The following is a 15,015-nucleotide window of genomic DNA, read 5'->3' on the forward strand; positions in this document are numbered from 1 at the left end:
ATATTTTTAATATTTTTGTGACCCGATAACCATTGACCCATCCATCCGAGTCAATGTCTGATTGAGTTTAATATTTTTTTTTATTAATAATCTAATAAAATTAATAATTATTTTCATTGCCGTGTACAACTATTTTTTTATTTGAAAAGATTAGCGTGTATAAATATAAAATGGTTTATATTTATGGATCAATGATGTATGTTTATATATTTAAGATTTAACTAAAACTTGGTAAAAAGTATTTTGCCTCTTCGCCTATTTATTTGGTACAAAATCAGATTAATCGGGAGAATGACATCGGATAAGAATCATTTTTCTTTTTTAATCTAATCTAAGCTTAAAATGTGCTAGAACAGCGCGTGGATCAAATAGGACTGACAAGAAATTTAGTATGGGAATTCACGGCAAAAACTAAGAAAATCCCTTAACGTTTTTTGGAGTTGAGCTTAACTCGCTCTAATGTCACCTCTCTATCTACTGTTCCTCGTGATTTTAGATTTTGATTTGAATGCCACGTGGCTAATAATTGCGAATTTTTTTAAAAAAAGAAAATTAAGAAAAAAGAGCAGGAATATTTTAGGTCTAGTATTTTGATCCTTAAAAGCATGGCAAAATGACAAAGGAGAATCATGGATGTCACCCACGCCTAACCCATCTATGATCGTCCAATTTCCTTTTTATTGCCACATGGCTATGGCAGTAGCATAATAATAACATAGTTTAAAATCAAATTTTAATAGAAAACAGCAATCTTAATCAAATTTCAAATATGGCCTAATCATTCGCAAAGCTGAGGTCCACTGTAAGCTTCCAATAGCTCATAACAGATGGCAATTGATTTAGTTGCTACCATAGCTCAACAAGAAAAGAGAATAAACACAATCAATGAATGTCATCACCATTTCCAATTAGATTTGTATAAAGATTCAGAAAGAAAAAGAAGAAATTTAACCATAACTCTTTTGCTTTGCTAAATTCTAAAGGTCTATAGCCAGTGCATCCCATTACATACTCTATAACTTATTTCTCTAGCATTAAGTCGAGCTCTTGTGCAGGCAAGTCTGCTGGTCTTCACTGTCGAGAAAGGAATATCTTTCGATGTATCCGTGGAAAGAGTAAATGTTACAACAAGTATAAAGGCGGCTACCTCTGATTGTTCCCTCCAGAAGGGATTATTGTTATGATTGATCAAAAAAATCATGAATGTACAGTGTCATATGAGCTAGCTTTCAGATGATCTTCATCGCTGCCACCAATCTGGAACTTTCAATCTCTTGCTTCTATGTACAGAAAGTTGGACCCTAGGAAGTTTGTGTTTTACCTGTCTCCATAACATGTCAACTGCATCTTCCTTCTTTGGTGGGTATTGGAATTCAAAATGATGAGAAATGCTCTTAAGCTTTCTCCACATTTTGATCCATCTGTCTTTGGGAAATTCTCTTAGTTTACCAACCATGTAACCGGGTTGAATTGCCTCTTTTACAGAGAAGAAAAGCGAGAATTCACTGTAATCAATTTCATCTTCATAAGGAAGCTCAATCTGATCACTCACGATGACTGGAACACAATGACTGACAATAGCATCAAAAAGCCGGCAAGAAGATGGAGTGTCTCCTGCAGGATGCAGGCAGAATTTTGATGATCTCATTCCTTGAGTTGACTGGTATGTCAGAAAAGGAAAGAAATGAGAAGTAAGAAGAGAAATAACAATAACATTATATAACAAGCACTTGGAAAAAACAGTGGCTAATAGAGTCTTATATTATTATCCTTCTAAAAGAAGATTCTAAAGACCAAAATTGCATATTCAATGTCCTCTATGCACGGGAATTCACTTCAGTGAGGGGGAAAAGAACATTTCCTGACTATAAATATAAATTGACACCAATAATAATTGTCAAGTTCACAATATTATCAGGCATGAAGTTTAGACAAGTTTCAGGGATAAATACAAGCTATCAATTTAAAATTCCAAAAGTTGTAATAAAAAAGAAAAGTTACTAATTGTGTCTCCTAATGCTTTATGGACCATAAAGTATGATAATTCAATGCAAATTTGCCATTGGGCTAGTAGCCTAATGGCAGGGTACTTGCGTATAGTGCAGGTGGTGGATGGAAGCTCAAACCTCCACTCTTGCACCAAATATATATATATATATATATATATATGGAAATTGGAAACTACTGCAAAGACTAGAAATGCAATGACATCATCAATATCAACCATCCTTATAACTTCAGTACATACCATTTTTATTGTTTCTGTTGTAGCAGTGCTTTGCTCAAAATGAATATCATCATTATCAGCTAATAGCTTTGCTAGTTTAGATCGAACTATGCCTTCCTGCAACACAAGAAGATTGTTAACAATCACTTCAAATTGGAGGTTTTAGAATAAAGTAAAAGTAGCATACATCTTTTCTAACTGTATTCCCGCGGAAGAAAAGAAGTGTGGTACGAGATTCAAATGGATCAGAAATTTCATCATCTGTAAAAGAATCAACAATATGTACATATGGGGCCACCACATCTTTCCTCAGGGTTGAGAGGGACTTAGGGTAGCGGCCAAAATCTGCAACAACAAGAATAGATGCGTTCAACTGTTTTCGGAGAAATCTAAAAGCATTAGGATGTGTCATGGGAATCACATGGTCTCTGCCTCCAGACCTCTGCCAGTACTTGGATTTATACAAGAATTCTATTACCTCAACCTGGAAGTGAAATCATCTCATAATCAACATTGATAGTGGTACCGAAGTTCAGACAAAAATATGATCAAATAGAAAACTTGAAGACTCTGTTTAAACAATTTAGATACTCCAATATGCACAGAAAAAGATTACCACTCTAATGATTAATAGATTAAATATGAAGAACCTCCAGTTACACCCGTGTCTCAGAAATATACCATCCTGGACCTCTTGTTAGAAATTATGATCAAATTATGAAAGCCTCATGATTGAGCGGAGGATTCCTCGTTATTTGCTTATGAATGGTCAATGGTCAAAGAAAACCATGAAATCGTATTTCAAGAGTAAAATAGACATCTATCTCTTCTCGTGACTGTGATTATCAACAAAATAAATTCTAACCCCTTTAAAGACCCTTACGTTGAAAATTATATGCCATTCCATATGCTCCTTTACTTCTTTTGCCAAGTGTAAATATAATGAGCATTTATAAGTCTCAACTCCTGTTCAAGACTGAAAATTTTCCTTTATTTCTACTGTTAAGTAGTAGTACAGCTATACATAAAACCACTTCCTTGATGAAATTACTGAAAACCGTACATTCGAGATCTTACTTGTAAGGACAGTGGCATGGCAAAAATACAAACTGCTTCAATACTATAAGACAATCAGAGAAGTAAATCTCAGTTCTTTTGAACTACTTCGCCAAATAATTTCCATATTTTCAAATTTTACACTTGCCAATCAAATTTCAGCAATTAATTATAAATGGATCTATCTACTCTTCCAGGAAACTAAGGCTAGACATCACAATTTTTAGGCTTTTCTCCTAAAACAGCTACCAGCGGCTCTAATTACTTACCTTTCTTTCCTTCAGTTTATGCTGCTAAACATAACTAAATCTAAAATGGATGCATAACTGTAAATTGAACAAAAATGGAATCTGAAACTACAAAGAAATGAACGACAATATACCTGCAATTGGCGATCTATCTCGGTCTCCGGATCCGTCATGATATGCCCATGCGTGTTAAAGCTCAAAGAAGAGAAAAACGGCACGAAGAAAGCATCAGCCTTTTCCGGATCTAAAACCCTAACAACCTCTCTCTGCTCTCCACCGCCATCATACAAAAGCGAAGCCATTAACCAATACTCTACACTATGTTGCTTCCTTAACCCCGAATTCTTCGGCCACGGCGGTAAATTCTCTGCCGTTACCGGCGTATCATCATTTACCTTGCTCTTGCTCATCATCGCCACGTGAAACTTTCGAGGAAGATCGTACATGTAGACCTTAAGAGGCGGCCCGGTTGCACACATCGAGTGCGCACCGGCCGGTGACTGTTGGAGGAGAGGATTGAAGTATGATCTGAAATCAACGGTTCCGATGAAGATGGAGTAAGAGAAGACTAGAAAGAAGATGAATAGTATGGGAAAGATCACTTTTCCAAACATCTTGGCAGATTTCTTGCCATTGCCGTTTGCAAGTATTTTTGTATGTCGTTTTTACCACTTTGAAGCTGCTGATACGTCCTTTTAGCTCTAATTGCTCTTACTGGACGTTAATGGATTAGACACAGCAAGGAATAAAAGGCTTGCTTAATGGACTATGCACAGTGACAGCAAAAGTAAACCTGCTGCGCGGTATTTTCAGTTTAAATTCTTTTTTTAAATCATTTTTATTTTTATTTTTTACGGTAATTTTAAAGAAAAGTAATTTAATCATTAAATTATACTAGAGTACTTTTGTTTTTTCAACTAAATTATCATAATTATTTCACATAATTACTCTAATTTTCGTAATTTCTTCGTTATTCTACGGTTAAAATTTCAAAAAGTAACAAATATTTTTTTTAGGTTTATTTTTTATACGTGATCAATAATTATTATTTTAATTTAATAATTATTTAAAAAATTAATATTAAATTAATGACAATTTAGTCAATTTACTAAATAATTTATTATAATTTAGACAAATTTAATATTTTTCTTAAAAGTCGTAAAATTTCATATATGACAAATATTATGAAATAGATATAATATATTATTAATCAAATTAAATAGCAATATGAATTAATATACTGAAATAATTAAACTTTATGTTTCAATTCAGTTATTAAATTATAACCAAATAGTACACAATTCTAACAGCAAAGTGAGGAAAAACAATTTTAGTAAAAAAAAAGAAATGTTAAATTAATACAAGTACCAGTTGATCCTACTGTTAGCTGAAGCAGCCCGTAATCGCAAGTCATTCAATGATGTGACTGTCCAACAACCTTCACTGTTTAAAAATCCAACTCGAACTCCCCGAGCCTGTTAAGAGATCCAAACGCGTAGAATCTATAAGCCTAGAAGCTAGAACCCTCTCCGCAACCCAATTAGACAAGCCTAGTACAAAACAAATTTGTATGCCACGTTTCATTTACCTTATTTGGAATGAAGAGTAACACATGTGAGGAAAGAAAAATGTAATTTAAAGGAGAAATAAAATATTAAAAGAAAATAAAGAAGACAAATATAAAACAACTTTTGTATTTATGTTTGGATTTTTGAAAGGAAAATAAAGAGAAAAATGATTATATATTTCTTTTTTTAAATATTAATGGTTTAATTAATGGGTCATATAAATATTAATGGTGTGTGTTAATTAAATAATTATAATATAATAAAAATAATTAAAATATGGAACTCCAGTCTAGGTTGATTGGTGTTTGTGCAGATCGATCAGTTTAAATGTGGGTAAGCAGGTTGAACGCGGTTCTCTTTTTTAAATAGTGCAAAAGCAAAACCGGCCCATTTTGAGACCGGTTCTTCGGGTTGACTCGTCGGGTCGGACAGTGTTTACTAACTATGAGCGGTAGCGTGAAGGAGGGACTTTTATTCGTGCGCTGGTTTCTTCTGAATTCACAGTTTTCTATCAGACAAAACCCAGCATCTTCTTAAGCACCTTCCATTTCTATAGTCATACCCTTACCTAACTTATACACAATAATAGAATCATAACAGTAATAGTTTTACTTTATTTCTACATTTCGTGTCTCTTCACACTTCCTCAAGGGTGGTACTGAAGAAAATGGCGTTCAGGCTCAGTTCCGGCGACGTCACCGGATTTAAGTTCCTATTTTCTCTGGCGATTATGTATGGTCTCATGTCGGCGCTTTGTTACTCTATCATTCACATGAAGTTTATTAAGCCGTTAGAGATCGACGCTCCTCTTGATCGCTTCTCCGAGGCTAGAGCCGTTGAACACGTTCGAGTTTTAACTCAAGACGGTCGCCAAGTGAGTATGCGGTTTTGTTTGTTTTACATTTTGATTTTTGAATTCTCAACTAAAGTTTGTTGTTGCTAGAGTAGGCTTAGTTTGTCTTTTGTCAATCTAATTTTTGAATAGCTTTGAGTATTGATAGGAAGGGCGTCAAGGCTTAAGAGAAGCTGCTATATATATTAAAGAGCAGTTGGTAATTATCAAGGAGAGAGCTGGATCGAACGTCAGGTTCTTTTTATTTTCTACTTATATTTTTAATTTAATTTTAATTCTGCAATGTCTTATTCAATTTCACTTTTGAATTGTTATATTTTGCAGAATTGAGATTGAAGAGAATGTTGTTAATGGTTCTTTCAATATGATATTTCTAGGACACAGCATATCTTTGGGGTACAGAAACCATACTAATATAGTCATGAGGTACATTTTCCTTTTTCGGATTGAATTGCAGCTCCTAGTTGAAGTTCTGGTTCTTTTATTGATGTATGAAATGTATATTAAATCAAACCGATGAGAAGTAAGTCTTTCAGTTACTTGTCTATTTCATCATGTGTAACATGCTTTATATGCAAATGGGGACCGCTATTTATTGCAGTATATGATTAAAGCATGCAGCTGGTTGGAATCCTCAGAAAGTACTATTTCGTTTGTTCTTTGTGAAGTGGATCATAGTTTTCGCCTGCTTTAGGAACTCTGAATTTTAATTTATACATTGGGGATTATTCTGAGGATTTATTACTTAGTGCTTGAATGGTTTAAATATCAGAGGGAGGAGGTGATGAGGGTCATTTGCACAGCAGTCTCAAGATTATAACTAATTTATAGAAAATGAGTTAATAATGTCCCATCAAACTACAAGACTATTACGAACGACCTATTATGTTTGTGGCCTTTGAATTTATATTTGTGTTGTATTAGCAGGTAAAATATGTAAGATAATTTCTCCTAAATGACAGGATATCTTCCGCAGATTCAAAAGACACTGACCCATCAGTTTTAATTAATGGCCATTTTGATAGTCCACTTGGTTCACCAGGAGCTGGTGACTGTGGTTCATGTGTCGGTGAGTGCTTTAAATAACTCAACCTAAGTTATGATGCATTTTGCCATTTTTGTTTTCAATCATTTAAGTCTCACTTTGCTTTGCCTTTTTCTTTTTCAAAAATTGTATTGCAGCATCGATGCTGGAACTATCAAGAGTTATTGTAGACTCCAGTTGGACCCCCCCTCGGCCCATTATTTTCCTTTTTAATGGTGCAGAGGAGCTTTTTATGTTGGTATGACATCGTAGCTTTAATCTGAAACTACATTTGTAATTTAATTAGTTTCATTTACATCTTTATTACTTTGAGATTTCTGTTTGGAACATCAAAAGCTTAACCTACATGCATATCATTTTCCTTTTTTCGTTCCTTTTGAGATCAGTAGTGCATTAATCATCCATAAATGATCATACTATTATGGGTGAGCAGACACCTTGTAGATCCCTTTATGGAAGTCAAGGTAATCAGGTTATTTCCCAAAAATGGAGCCCTACTATTCTGCAAGAAGTCCGCATTGATTGATCATTGTCTTACAATTTACTTTTTGTTAAGCATCTAGTTCATTTAAGCTTAATCCAGCTTGGTCACATATGATGTTTCAGGGTGCACATGGCTTCATGAACTCATATAAATGGCGTGATTCAATAGGAGCTTCAGTTAATGTGGAAGCATCAGGGACAGGAGGTCCTGGTAGGATATGATCCTCGCAATGTTCTTTTCTGAAATACTTCTAAAACTTTCGGTTAATGCCAACTCATTTGGGGAGAACTGAAAATGGCCAGCAGCCTGTGTCTGTGATCTACAGATCCGGAATATCTTTATTAGGATGGAATCATGGAAAATTTGTAATATAAGATGTCCTTTAATGTATAACATGGTCATACACATCACCTGATACAATCTATAATATTGAGAAGTTCAGCAGGACAAAAATAGGGAATAAGTTTGGTGGCTGGAACTAAAATGATGAATAGGCTCAATCTGTCTTCCACGTTGATAGATGAAATTTTATGTTTTGAGTATTTGCAACGATGCAAAATCATATGTTTATACTATTATGCTCTATACTGATTTGTTAAATTTTTTGAACAGATTTAGTCTGCCAATCTGGACCTAGTGCTTGGCCTTCCCTAGTCTATGCCCAGTCTGCAATATACCCCATGGCACATAGTGCTGCTCAGGTTCATATTCTTACCTATAAGTGTGTGTTTGTTTTTTTGAAATTTTAGCTTTAAACCAATTTGTTGAGTGTTCTATTATCTGGTTACTCATAATGGGTAAACAAAAGGTTCAATTGACTCCTTTGATGCCAAAAATAAAAAACAGATTATATTTTTATCTTCTCCTCATCAACCAAGATGGCATTTTTCTTATAAACATTGTTGAAAATTTTGAATATTTTGATCAAAGACAAGTAACAAATAATTTAAAAGATACATTCAACATGTTTTGGTCTTAAAAACTCTAAAACAGTTGAACTTCCACTTTTATGACATTTAAAAGGGTACCTAGCTGAAGGAACAGTTTCAACCTCAGATGCCAAATAATCAAAAAACATTAGTTTAGACTATTCTCTTCCCTCATCAAACCAAAATGGCGTTTTTGTTGTAAATATTGTTGAGGGAAAAAATACCATCTTAAATATGTTTATTGAAGACAACACGGATTTGTTGCATTTTTCCCAGATACCATGCTGACAAGTATCACTCTCCTACTTATTCCTTTCATTCCATTGTGCTGTTGTATCCTTCATTAGCTGTATAGCTTTATCAAACTCCCCCAAAGGGAAAAAAAAAAAAAAAAAAAAAAAAAAAAAAAAAAAAGACACCCCCCCCCCCCCCCAATTTCTTTCTACCAACAATTTTTTCCCTGCACTTTTTTTATGCATTAAATAATTCATCTTCAATTTTTTTTTCCAATGCGTAGGACGTTTTTCCTGTTATTCCCGGAGACACAGATTACAGAATATTTTCCCAAGATTATGGAAACATTCCCAGCCTGGATATTATCTTTCTTCTTGGTGGTTATTACTACCATACCTCTTATGATACATTGGACAAACTACTGTATGCATTATATCTGCTATTTGGTATAAATATACTTATTGTGATGTTTACAGAAACTACAGCATTTCACACCTTTGATCATATATAAAATGTTCTTAAACCAGACCTGGAAGCATGCAAGCACGTGGGGACAATTTGTACAATATACTTAAAGCCTTTACAAATTCTTCTAAGCTGCGGAATGCCCAAGAAAGAGATGCTATGAAAGCTACTTCTGATGATTATAAGGATGAGCGAGCTGTTTTCTTTGATTACTTATCATGGTTCATGGTATGTTGATAAATTCAAGATACCTGCTCTAGGATGCTTTCTTTTTTGGTCAGGGATTAAGACTACGACAGATTGGTTGCATCATATGCAATATGTAAATAATACTTTTTCTCTAATTATGAATCTTTCAGATTTTCTATTCAAGAAGGGCAGCTTTGGTACTTCATAGCATTCCCATTGCTATCTTTCTTGTTATGCCATTCTTTTTGCGTTTTCTGGATTCAGGGTTATGTTCTGGGTTTGCAACCTTCTTTGATTTTGTGAAAGGTGGAGTCTCTACTGCTGGATTTTCTCATGACTGTGCATGCTTTTATTCTAGCCTATACCTTGCACTAAAAAAACTCCAACCTTTATGACCCATTTGTACAATTTTTAAACATGCAAATGTTGAAGATTTTTATAAAACATTCTCAAATTTGTGTTGCAGGATTGCTGTTACATGCTGCTGGGATTATAATGGCAATTATTTTTCCAGTTGCCTTCTCCATTTTGAGGTTATTTTTCTCTAGCCATGCCATGAGCTGGTGGGTTTGTTCTCTGGTTGTGTTGCTTTACTATTTATGAGGTTTTCCAATTTCATAAATTTTGAAGTAAAAAGATAGGGTGGGATTTAGTTAGGTACAATGATGGATGATTTCACCAAAAATAAAAGAAAAATTAATCAATAACATTGTAATTTGAACTTGTACAAATGCCGACAAATCAATGGTTGGGGTTTACTGTAAGATGTAAGATTTGAGTGATTATGTTCATTATTGATATGCTAGATTTACATGTAGGTTTGCTCATCCATGCCTGGCTTACATGATGTTCATTCCTTGCTCACTTGTTGGTTTGTTGATCCCAAGAACTATTTGGAGTTGTTTCCCCCTCTCTCAGGATGCCTCAGTTCTCAAGAAATCGAAGGAGGTACAACTATATATTCATATATTCATATATTCTTAAGTAATTGCAAACATAGGCCGAATTTATCTTGTAATTTTTATTGGGATTCATTTTTTTCATCATTGAGCAAAGCTTATTGTATTGCTTAGGTATTCAATAAAAATCACTAAATATAGCACTTAAAAATAACTAAATATAGCACTTAAGCCGAAAAAACAATAATATGTTGCTGATTTTGCACATGTTATAGAAATTTTAGAAATAAATGTTTTCTGTGCAAGTTTCAATCATAATATGACAAGTGAGGATAGAATCCCGTTTTTTTGGAATTTGAAAACAACTAATGGGTTAGCATTACTAGAATATAACCTTTTTTGTACATGAAGCAATTGATCTTTTGTTTACTGAGTATAAACAAATAGACTGCAGAACCTGGCGTCGCCTGAAAATCATTGGGTGATTTATAATCACTTTTAACTATTATCTTATCAGATGAGACATTTAAACTTGGCAAGGACTCTTGGAATTGGAAAAGCAGTAATTGATGGAGCATGCCCAATAGGCCAGCAAAATAATTTTCTTTCCCCTGTAGAATGGACACTTTTATTTAACTTATCTTCTCCTGATATGTGGAACCAAATAAATGTTTATCGTATGGTTTATAGATCTCCATGATCTTAATCTGTGTGGCTGGTTTTTTTCTTATACATTTTATAATATATGTTGGGTTGGATCATTGGTGAGTGATATTGTGTCAGTGTATTTGCTTCTTTGCTGGATGGAAATTTAAATTTAAGCCTGGCTGCACTATTCATCACTAAAATCTAGCACATAATTAGTCTAGCATGGATCTCACAGGAACTTTCTGCTGAAGCTTGGTTTTGGGGAGCATTTGCATTTTATGCTTGCTTAACTTTGGTATGTAGTTTGGTCACAGTTATTAATTTTTGCTTTCTTATCTTTTGGAGTGTTCAAATTTTCAATGGCTAACTTTGGTAAAAGTAGGGTTATCTTGTAGCTGGGCTCAGTGGAGGGTTCTTGACCTTTATAGTGTCAGCCTTCATGCTACTTGCATGGATCTTCTTTAATGTATATATCAAGTCTTACGGCCATGAATCTCTTCGGTATGGTTTCAACGACTCTTTCCCTGTTAGCATTGCTTAGCACTTTTTTTTGGTTGGTTTCCTATTTATTAATCAACTTTGTTTCTTGGTTTGATATTATCTACATTAGGTGTAACTTATGTTCCTCTTCTAATTGATAAAGATAGTAAATTGCATCAAAAAATGAAACTTTCTGTCTGCTAACACCTTTTTCTTTTTCCGTTTAAGGTCAACGGTCATCTATCTGATACCTTTAATTCCATGCATCATGTACTCTACATATTTTGGTGGATTTCTCGTCCAATTTTTAGTTGAGAAGATGGGTATGATGGGTGCTGTTCCTCCACCTTATGGTTAGTTTTCCTCAACTTTTATTTATGGTGATGCTATAATTTTAAATTAGCCCATCCAGAATAAATTACTTGCAGTTGTTTTGCCTAATCTAGAGATTCAGTTGTTTTAACTGGAGAAGTGGTGAAAAAGGTTATCTCAGGATCCACATAGTCTCATTTTTACTATTTATCATCAAAACTTGAATTCTGCTTACACTTCTGGTGCCCATAAATGGAAATTGCGTAATTTGGAAGGTTGACCATATTCTTGATCAAATTGTTCTGAATTCTTCTATTGAACTGATTCTGCCTATTAGTTTATATCGATTGTCCCAGATGTATGGCTGCACCAATTATTTATCACTTGGATCATTGTATTAATACAAACCTTATTCCTGTTTGGTATTTTTAGCTGTTTGAATTGTTCCTTGGTGTTCCTTTGACCTAGTTTCAAATTTCAAGATTTTTAATAAAATTTATCTTTTTATTGCGATACTCCTTTTATTGGTTCATTATTTTCTTATTTACAATTGTCCTATTGACAATGGACATTGATGAACTAGTTCTTTGATCCTAGTGATTAATATAGCAAATTTCATCACCTTAAAATTGCTTTATTAAACTATTTTTATGCTGAAGACACTTATCTCAGTGATCATAAATTTCAAAAAGAATTATTTATCTTTCTTTTGTAACATTGTATTTCCAAGTATCATTATCCTTGAATATCAACCATCAGTTCTTTGCTTGCAGGATATTATATTACTGATGTTCTAGTGGCAGCAACAATAGGAGTTGTAACCGGTTGGTGTGTGGGCCCTCTGATACCTATTGGTGGTCGTTGGTTGGCTAGGTCCCCCATACTGCAATTCTTGTTGCACACTAGTGTGCTTGCTTTGGCTCTCTCATCACAGTTCTTTCCCTACAGCAACACTGCCCCTAAGAGGGCTGTTTTTCAGCATACGATTGTTACTGTAGGTATGAAGAAATAAATCAGTCAATATATATCTAAAATTTTGATTATCTAGGTCAGTCATGCTGTTTTAATTGATCCATTAATTTTATTAGTTTCATGATTCATTTGAGGTTTCTATTGTCTCTCTCTCTGGTTATATTGTGCTGAAATCTTTTTGCTTGTGCATTGGCAGATGGAAATAGAGTCGTCAACTCCAGCTATGATTTTTCTGTGGTGGATTCCAATTCTTTGCTTTTTCTTTTTAAACATGTACCTGAAGTGGCAAAGGCTTTGCACGTTGGTCCAGATTTTTCTTTCCAAACTGCTAATATTTCTCACCGCAATACTTGGATGGTATGTGACTTTCCATAGTCCTCAAACCTCTTTCCACACATCTGTAAGCAGAGTGTAATGTTCTAAAAGCGAAATGGGAAAAGAATCCTGAACTTTGTCTTCTTCAATCTGGTCAGAACTTTTAATTTTGTCACTTCTGGCCAAACTTTAGAATTTTTTTAATCATTTGCCTATGGTTTTTATTCGCTATTCAGTCTTTCTATCCCCTTTTCCTTACACCATCTGCAATGTTTGAGTGGTTTTCCATCTCAACTGCATTGTTGAAACAAATGAAGAATTCCATTACCGTTGCACTTATTATAGATGCAGATGTTGTCTTAAGCCTGATACATGAAGCTTATATCATTTTAGATGTTACCGTTTAAGTGATAAATAAATAACCATATGTATTTGTGATAGTCCAGCAAGAATAAGTTATATCTCTTTCAGTAATTTGTTTGAGATTGCTATGAAAATTCATCAATGCCATAGACAAAGTTCTTCATGACTAACATTTTCCTTTTAAAATATTTTCTCAGGCACTTTTTCCAGTATCTCATTTGTTCTCAAGAAGTTTGAAGTTCGCTGCAAAGAAGGATGATGTTATGAAACAATATAGATATTTCCCCAATTTGTCTACTTACAAACCTCATGATATTTCTAATGAGGGATCTCGGAGAATTCACTTGGAACTTTCCTTAGGGTAAGTAGAATGTGTTAATCTGTATTCAACTAAATGAAAATTTTTGTGCTTCAAGAATACAATGCTCTTTCGAGAAATATTATTTGTGCCTCTATTATTTGTTAGATAAATTCCTCATGTCTAACATTTTCCTTTTAAACTAGCATTTCCTCCTCCTGCATAGCGCTAATATTACAGAACCTATGCTATGTTTAACTCTGTGTATGCTTTTCTATTGTATATTTCATTGCCATGTCTTCAAAGCTTTATGAATATATTGTTTCAGCGACTTAGAGGAGATCTGGGTTGCAGTTCTTAACATTACTGGTCCTTTATCGAGCTGGTCACTGGCAGACAATATACTACCCGGTATAGAATCTTCTATATTCCACATTGGTTTTGAATGGAAGAGCAATGTTTTATGGCATATTCTAACCTTATTGAAATAATTTCAGCTCCGGAAGCAATTGATGGTGGTCCTCCATCATACATATGTAGACTTAGCGGAGCTAGTGATGATAAATGGACCTTCTGGTTAGAGGTAAAACTCGGAACGCTTTCTTATTTGGGCAAATAATTGACAACTGTACTTGCAATATACTGAAAATCATCCTTTTGTGTTCTGAAAAATCTTGCAACCGCTGCATTTAAAATATTAGTTTTTAGAAAAAGGAATCCATTCTCTCCATCCTTCACTCTCACCACCTGGCATTTTCCAGAATCATTAAGACTCATGTTTAGACTACAAAGATAACTAATTTTTCATAACTGTTTTGTGATCATTCTTGACTATGGAATGTGCAGGCAAGCAATTCTAATGATTTAAGAGTGGAACTTGCTGTGGTAGATCAAGTCTTGTTTGATGGAGCTAAAAATTTGAAGGGCCTTTTCCCTGATTGGGTTGATGTCACTGCTTATTCTAGCTTTATGTCTAGCTATACATTTTAGTTCTCGTGGATCTAACGAAACATATGGTGATAGAACATTTATTTAATAAACAAAAATTTCACAGTATGATAATGCACTTCTGAAATTCTTAGAGGCCTCGTTTAGTTTAAACTATCCTATTTATAAGGAAAACATACTTTCTGAAAAGTTCATTTCTAAGGAAATTATATCCAAAGAAGTAAAATTTGAATGTGTTTGATACACAAACGAACTTTCTGAAAAGTAAATTGCTTTCAAATTATAAAAGGCAATTGATGTTCATAATATAAATGTAAGTGCATTTAGATAATAGGATAAATTGGTAAATTTATTGCACTTTTTTTTCCTTCTTTAAAGGAAATTTGAGTTACATTGTTTAGACAGTCTTCCACCGACTGCTCGTTAAGTTTAGGAAGATTTTTCAAAGCAAAGGAAAAATTAAAACCACCATCGTGAGCTTA

General features: G+C 34.0%; 2 protein-coding genes across 4 annotated transcripts; one reads left to right on the forward strand and one right to left on the reverse strand.

Annotated features, from left to right (window-relative positions):
• Nucleotides 1-873: 873 nt before the first annotated feature.
• On the reverse strand, nt 874-4,270 carry LOC105644801 (putative arabinosyltransferase ARAD1). Its single transcript, XM_089719120.1, has 4 exons — nt 3,666-4,270; nt 2,415-2,711; nt 2,249-2,344; nt 874-1,660 (listed from the first exon to the last, which is right to left on the reverse strand). The coding sequence occupies exons 1-4, from the start codon at nt 4,143-4,145 to the stop codon at nt 1,241-1,243; spliced, it is 1,293 nt and encodes a 430-aa protein (XP_089575246.1). The 5' UTR covers nt 4,146-4,270; the 3' UTR covers nt 874-1,240.
• Nucleotides 4,271-5,562: 1,292 nt separating this feature from the next.
• On the forward strand, nt 5,563-14,660 carry LOC105644800 (Zn-dependent exopeptidases superfamily protein). 3 transcript variants are annotated; one of them, XM_012230275.4, is made up of 21 exons: nt 5,563-5,973; nt 6,101-6,186; nt 6,277-6,378; nt 6,915-7,021; nt 7,135-7,235; nt 7,604-7,691; nt 8,094-8,182; nt 8,928-9,067; nt 9,172-9,337; nt 9,469-9,604; nt 9,765-9,861; nt 10,117-10,246; nt 11,081-11,140; nt 11,228-11,346; nt 11,554-11,678; nt 12,411-12,635; nt 12,806-12,966; nt 13,485-13,648; nt 13,914-13,996; nt 14,083-14,168; nt 14,432-14,660. In XM_012230275.4, the coding sequence occupies exons 1-21, from the start codon at nt 5,767-5,769 to the stop codon at nt 14,573-14,575; spliced, it is 2,616 nt and encodes an 871-aa protein (XP_012085665.1). In that variant the 5' UTR covers nt 5,563-5,766; the 3' UTR covers nt 14,576-14,660. The 3 variants fall into 3 exon arrangements, with proteins under 3 accessions (XP_012085665.1, XP_012085666.1, XP_020539184.1); XM_012230276.4 differs by having other exon boundaries at nt 5,839-5,973; nt 6,085-6,186; XM_020683525.3 differs by having other exon boundaries at nt 5,839-5,973; nt 6,085-6,181.
• Nucleotides 14,661-15,015: the final 355 nt, after the last annotated feature.

Source organism: Jatropha curcas, chromosome 3 (assembly GCF_041381405.1).
Source record: "Jatropha curcas cultivar XTBG-Jc1 chromosome 3, XTBG_Jcur_1.0, whole genome shotgun sequence".
Taxonomy (NCBI): Eukaryota; Viridiplantae; Streptophyta; class Magnoliopsida; order Malpighiales; family Euphorbiaceae; genus Jatropha; species Jatropha curcas.

Coding starts and splice junctions, on each gene's coding strand:
- LOC105644801 (XM_089719120.1), bottom strand. CDS start 4,145: ATGTTTGGAAAAGTGATCTTTCCCATACTATTCATCTTCTTTCTAGTC. Junction 2,712..3,665: donor AGATAGATCGCCAATTGCAG/GTATATTGTCGT, acceptor TTTCACTTCCAG/GTTGAGGTAATAGAATTCTT. Junction 1,661..2,248: donor CAACAGAAACAATAAAAATG/GTATGTACTGAA, acceptor CTGACATACCAG/TCAACTCAAGGAATGAGATC.
- LOC105644800 (XM_012230275.4), top strand. CDS start 5,767: ATGGCGTTCAGGCTCAGTTCCGGCGACGTCACCGGATTTAAGTTCCTA. Junction 7,236..7,603: donor CAGAGGAGCTTTTTATGTTG/GTATGACATCGT, acceptor ATGATGTTTCAG/GGTGCACATGGCTTCATGAA. Junction 10,247..11,080: donor TTCTCAAGAAATCGAAGGAG/GTACAACTATAT, acceptor TGGATCTCACAG/GAACTTTCTGCTGAAGCTTG.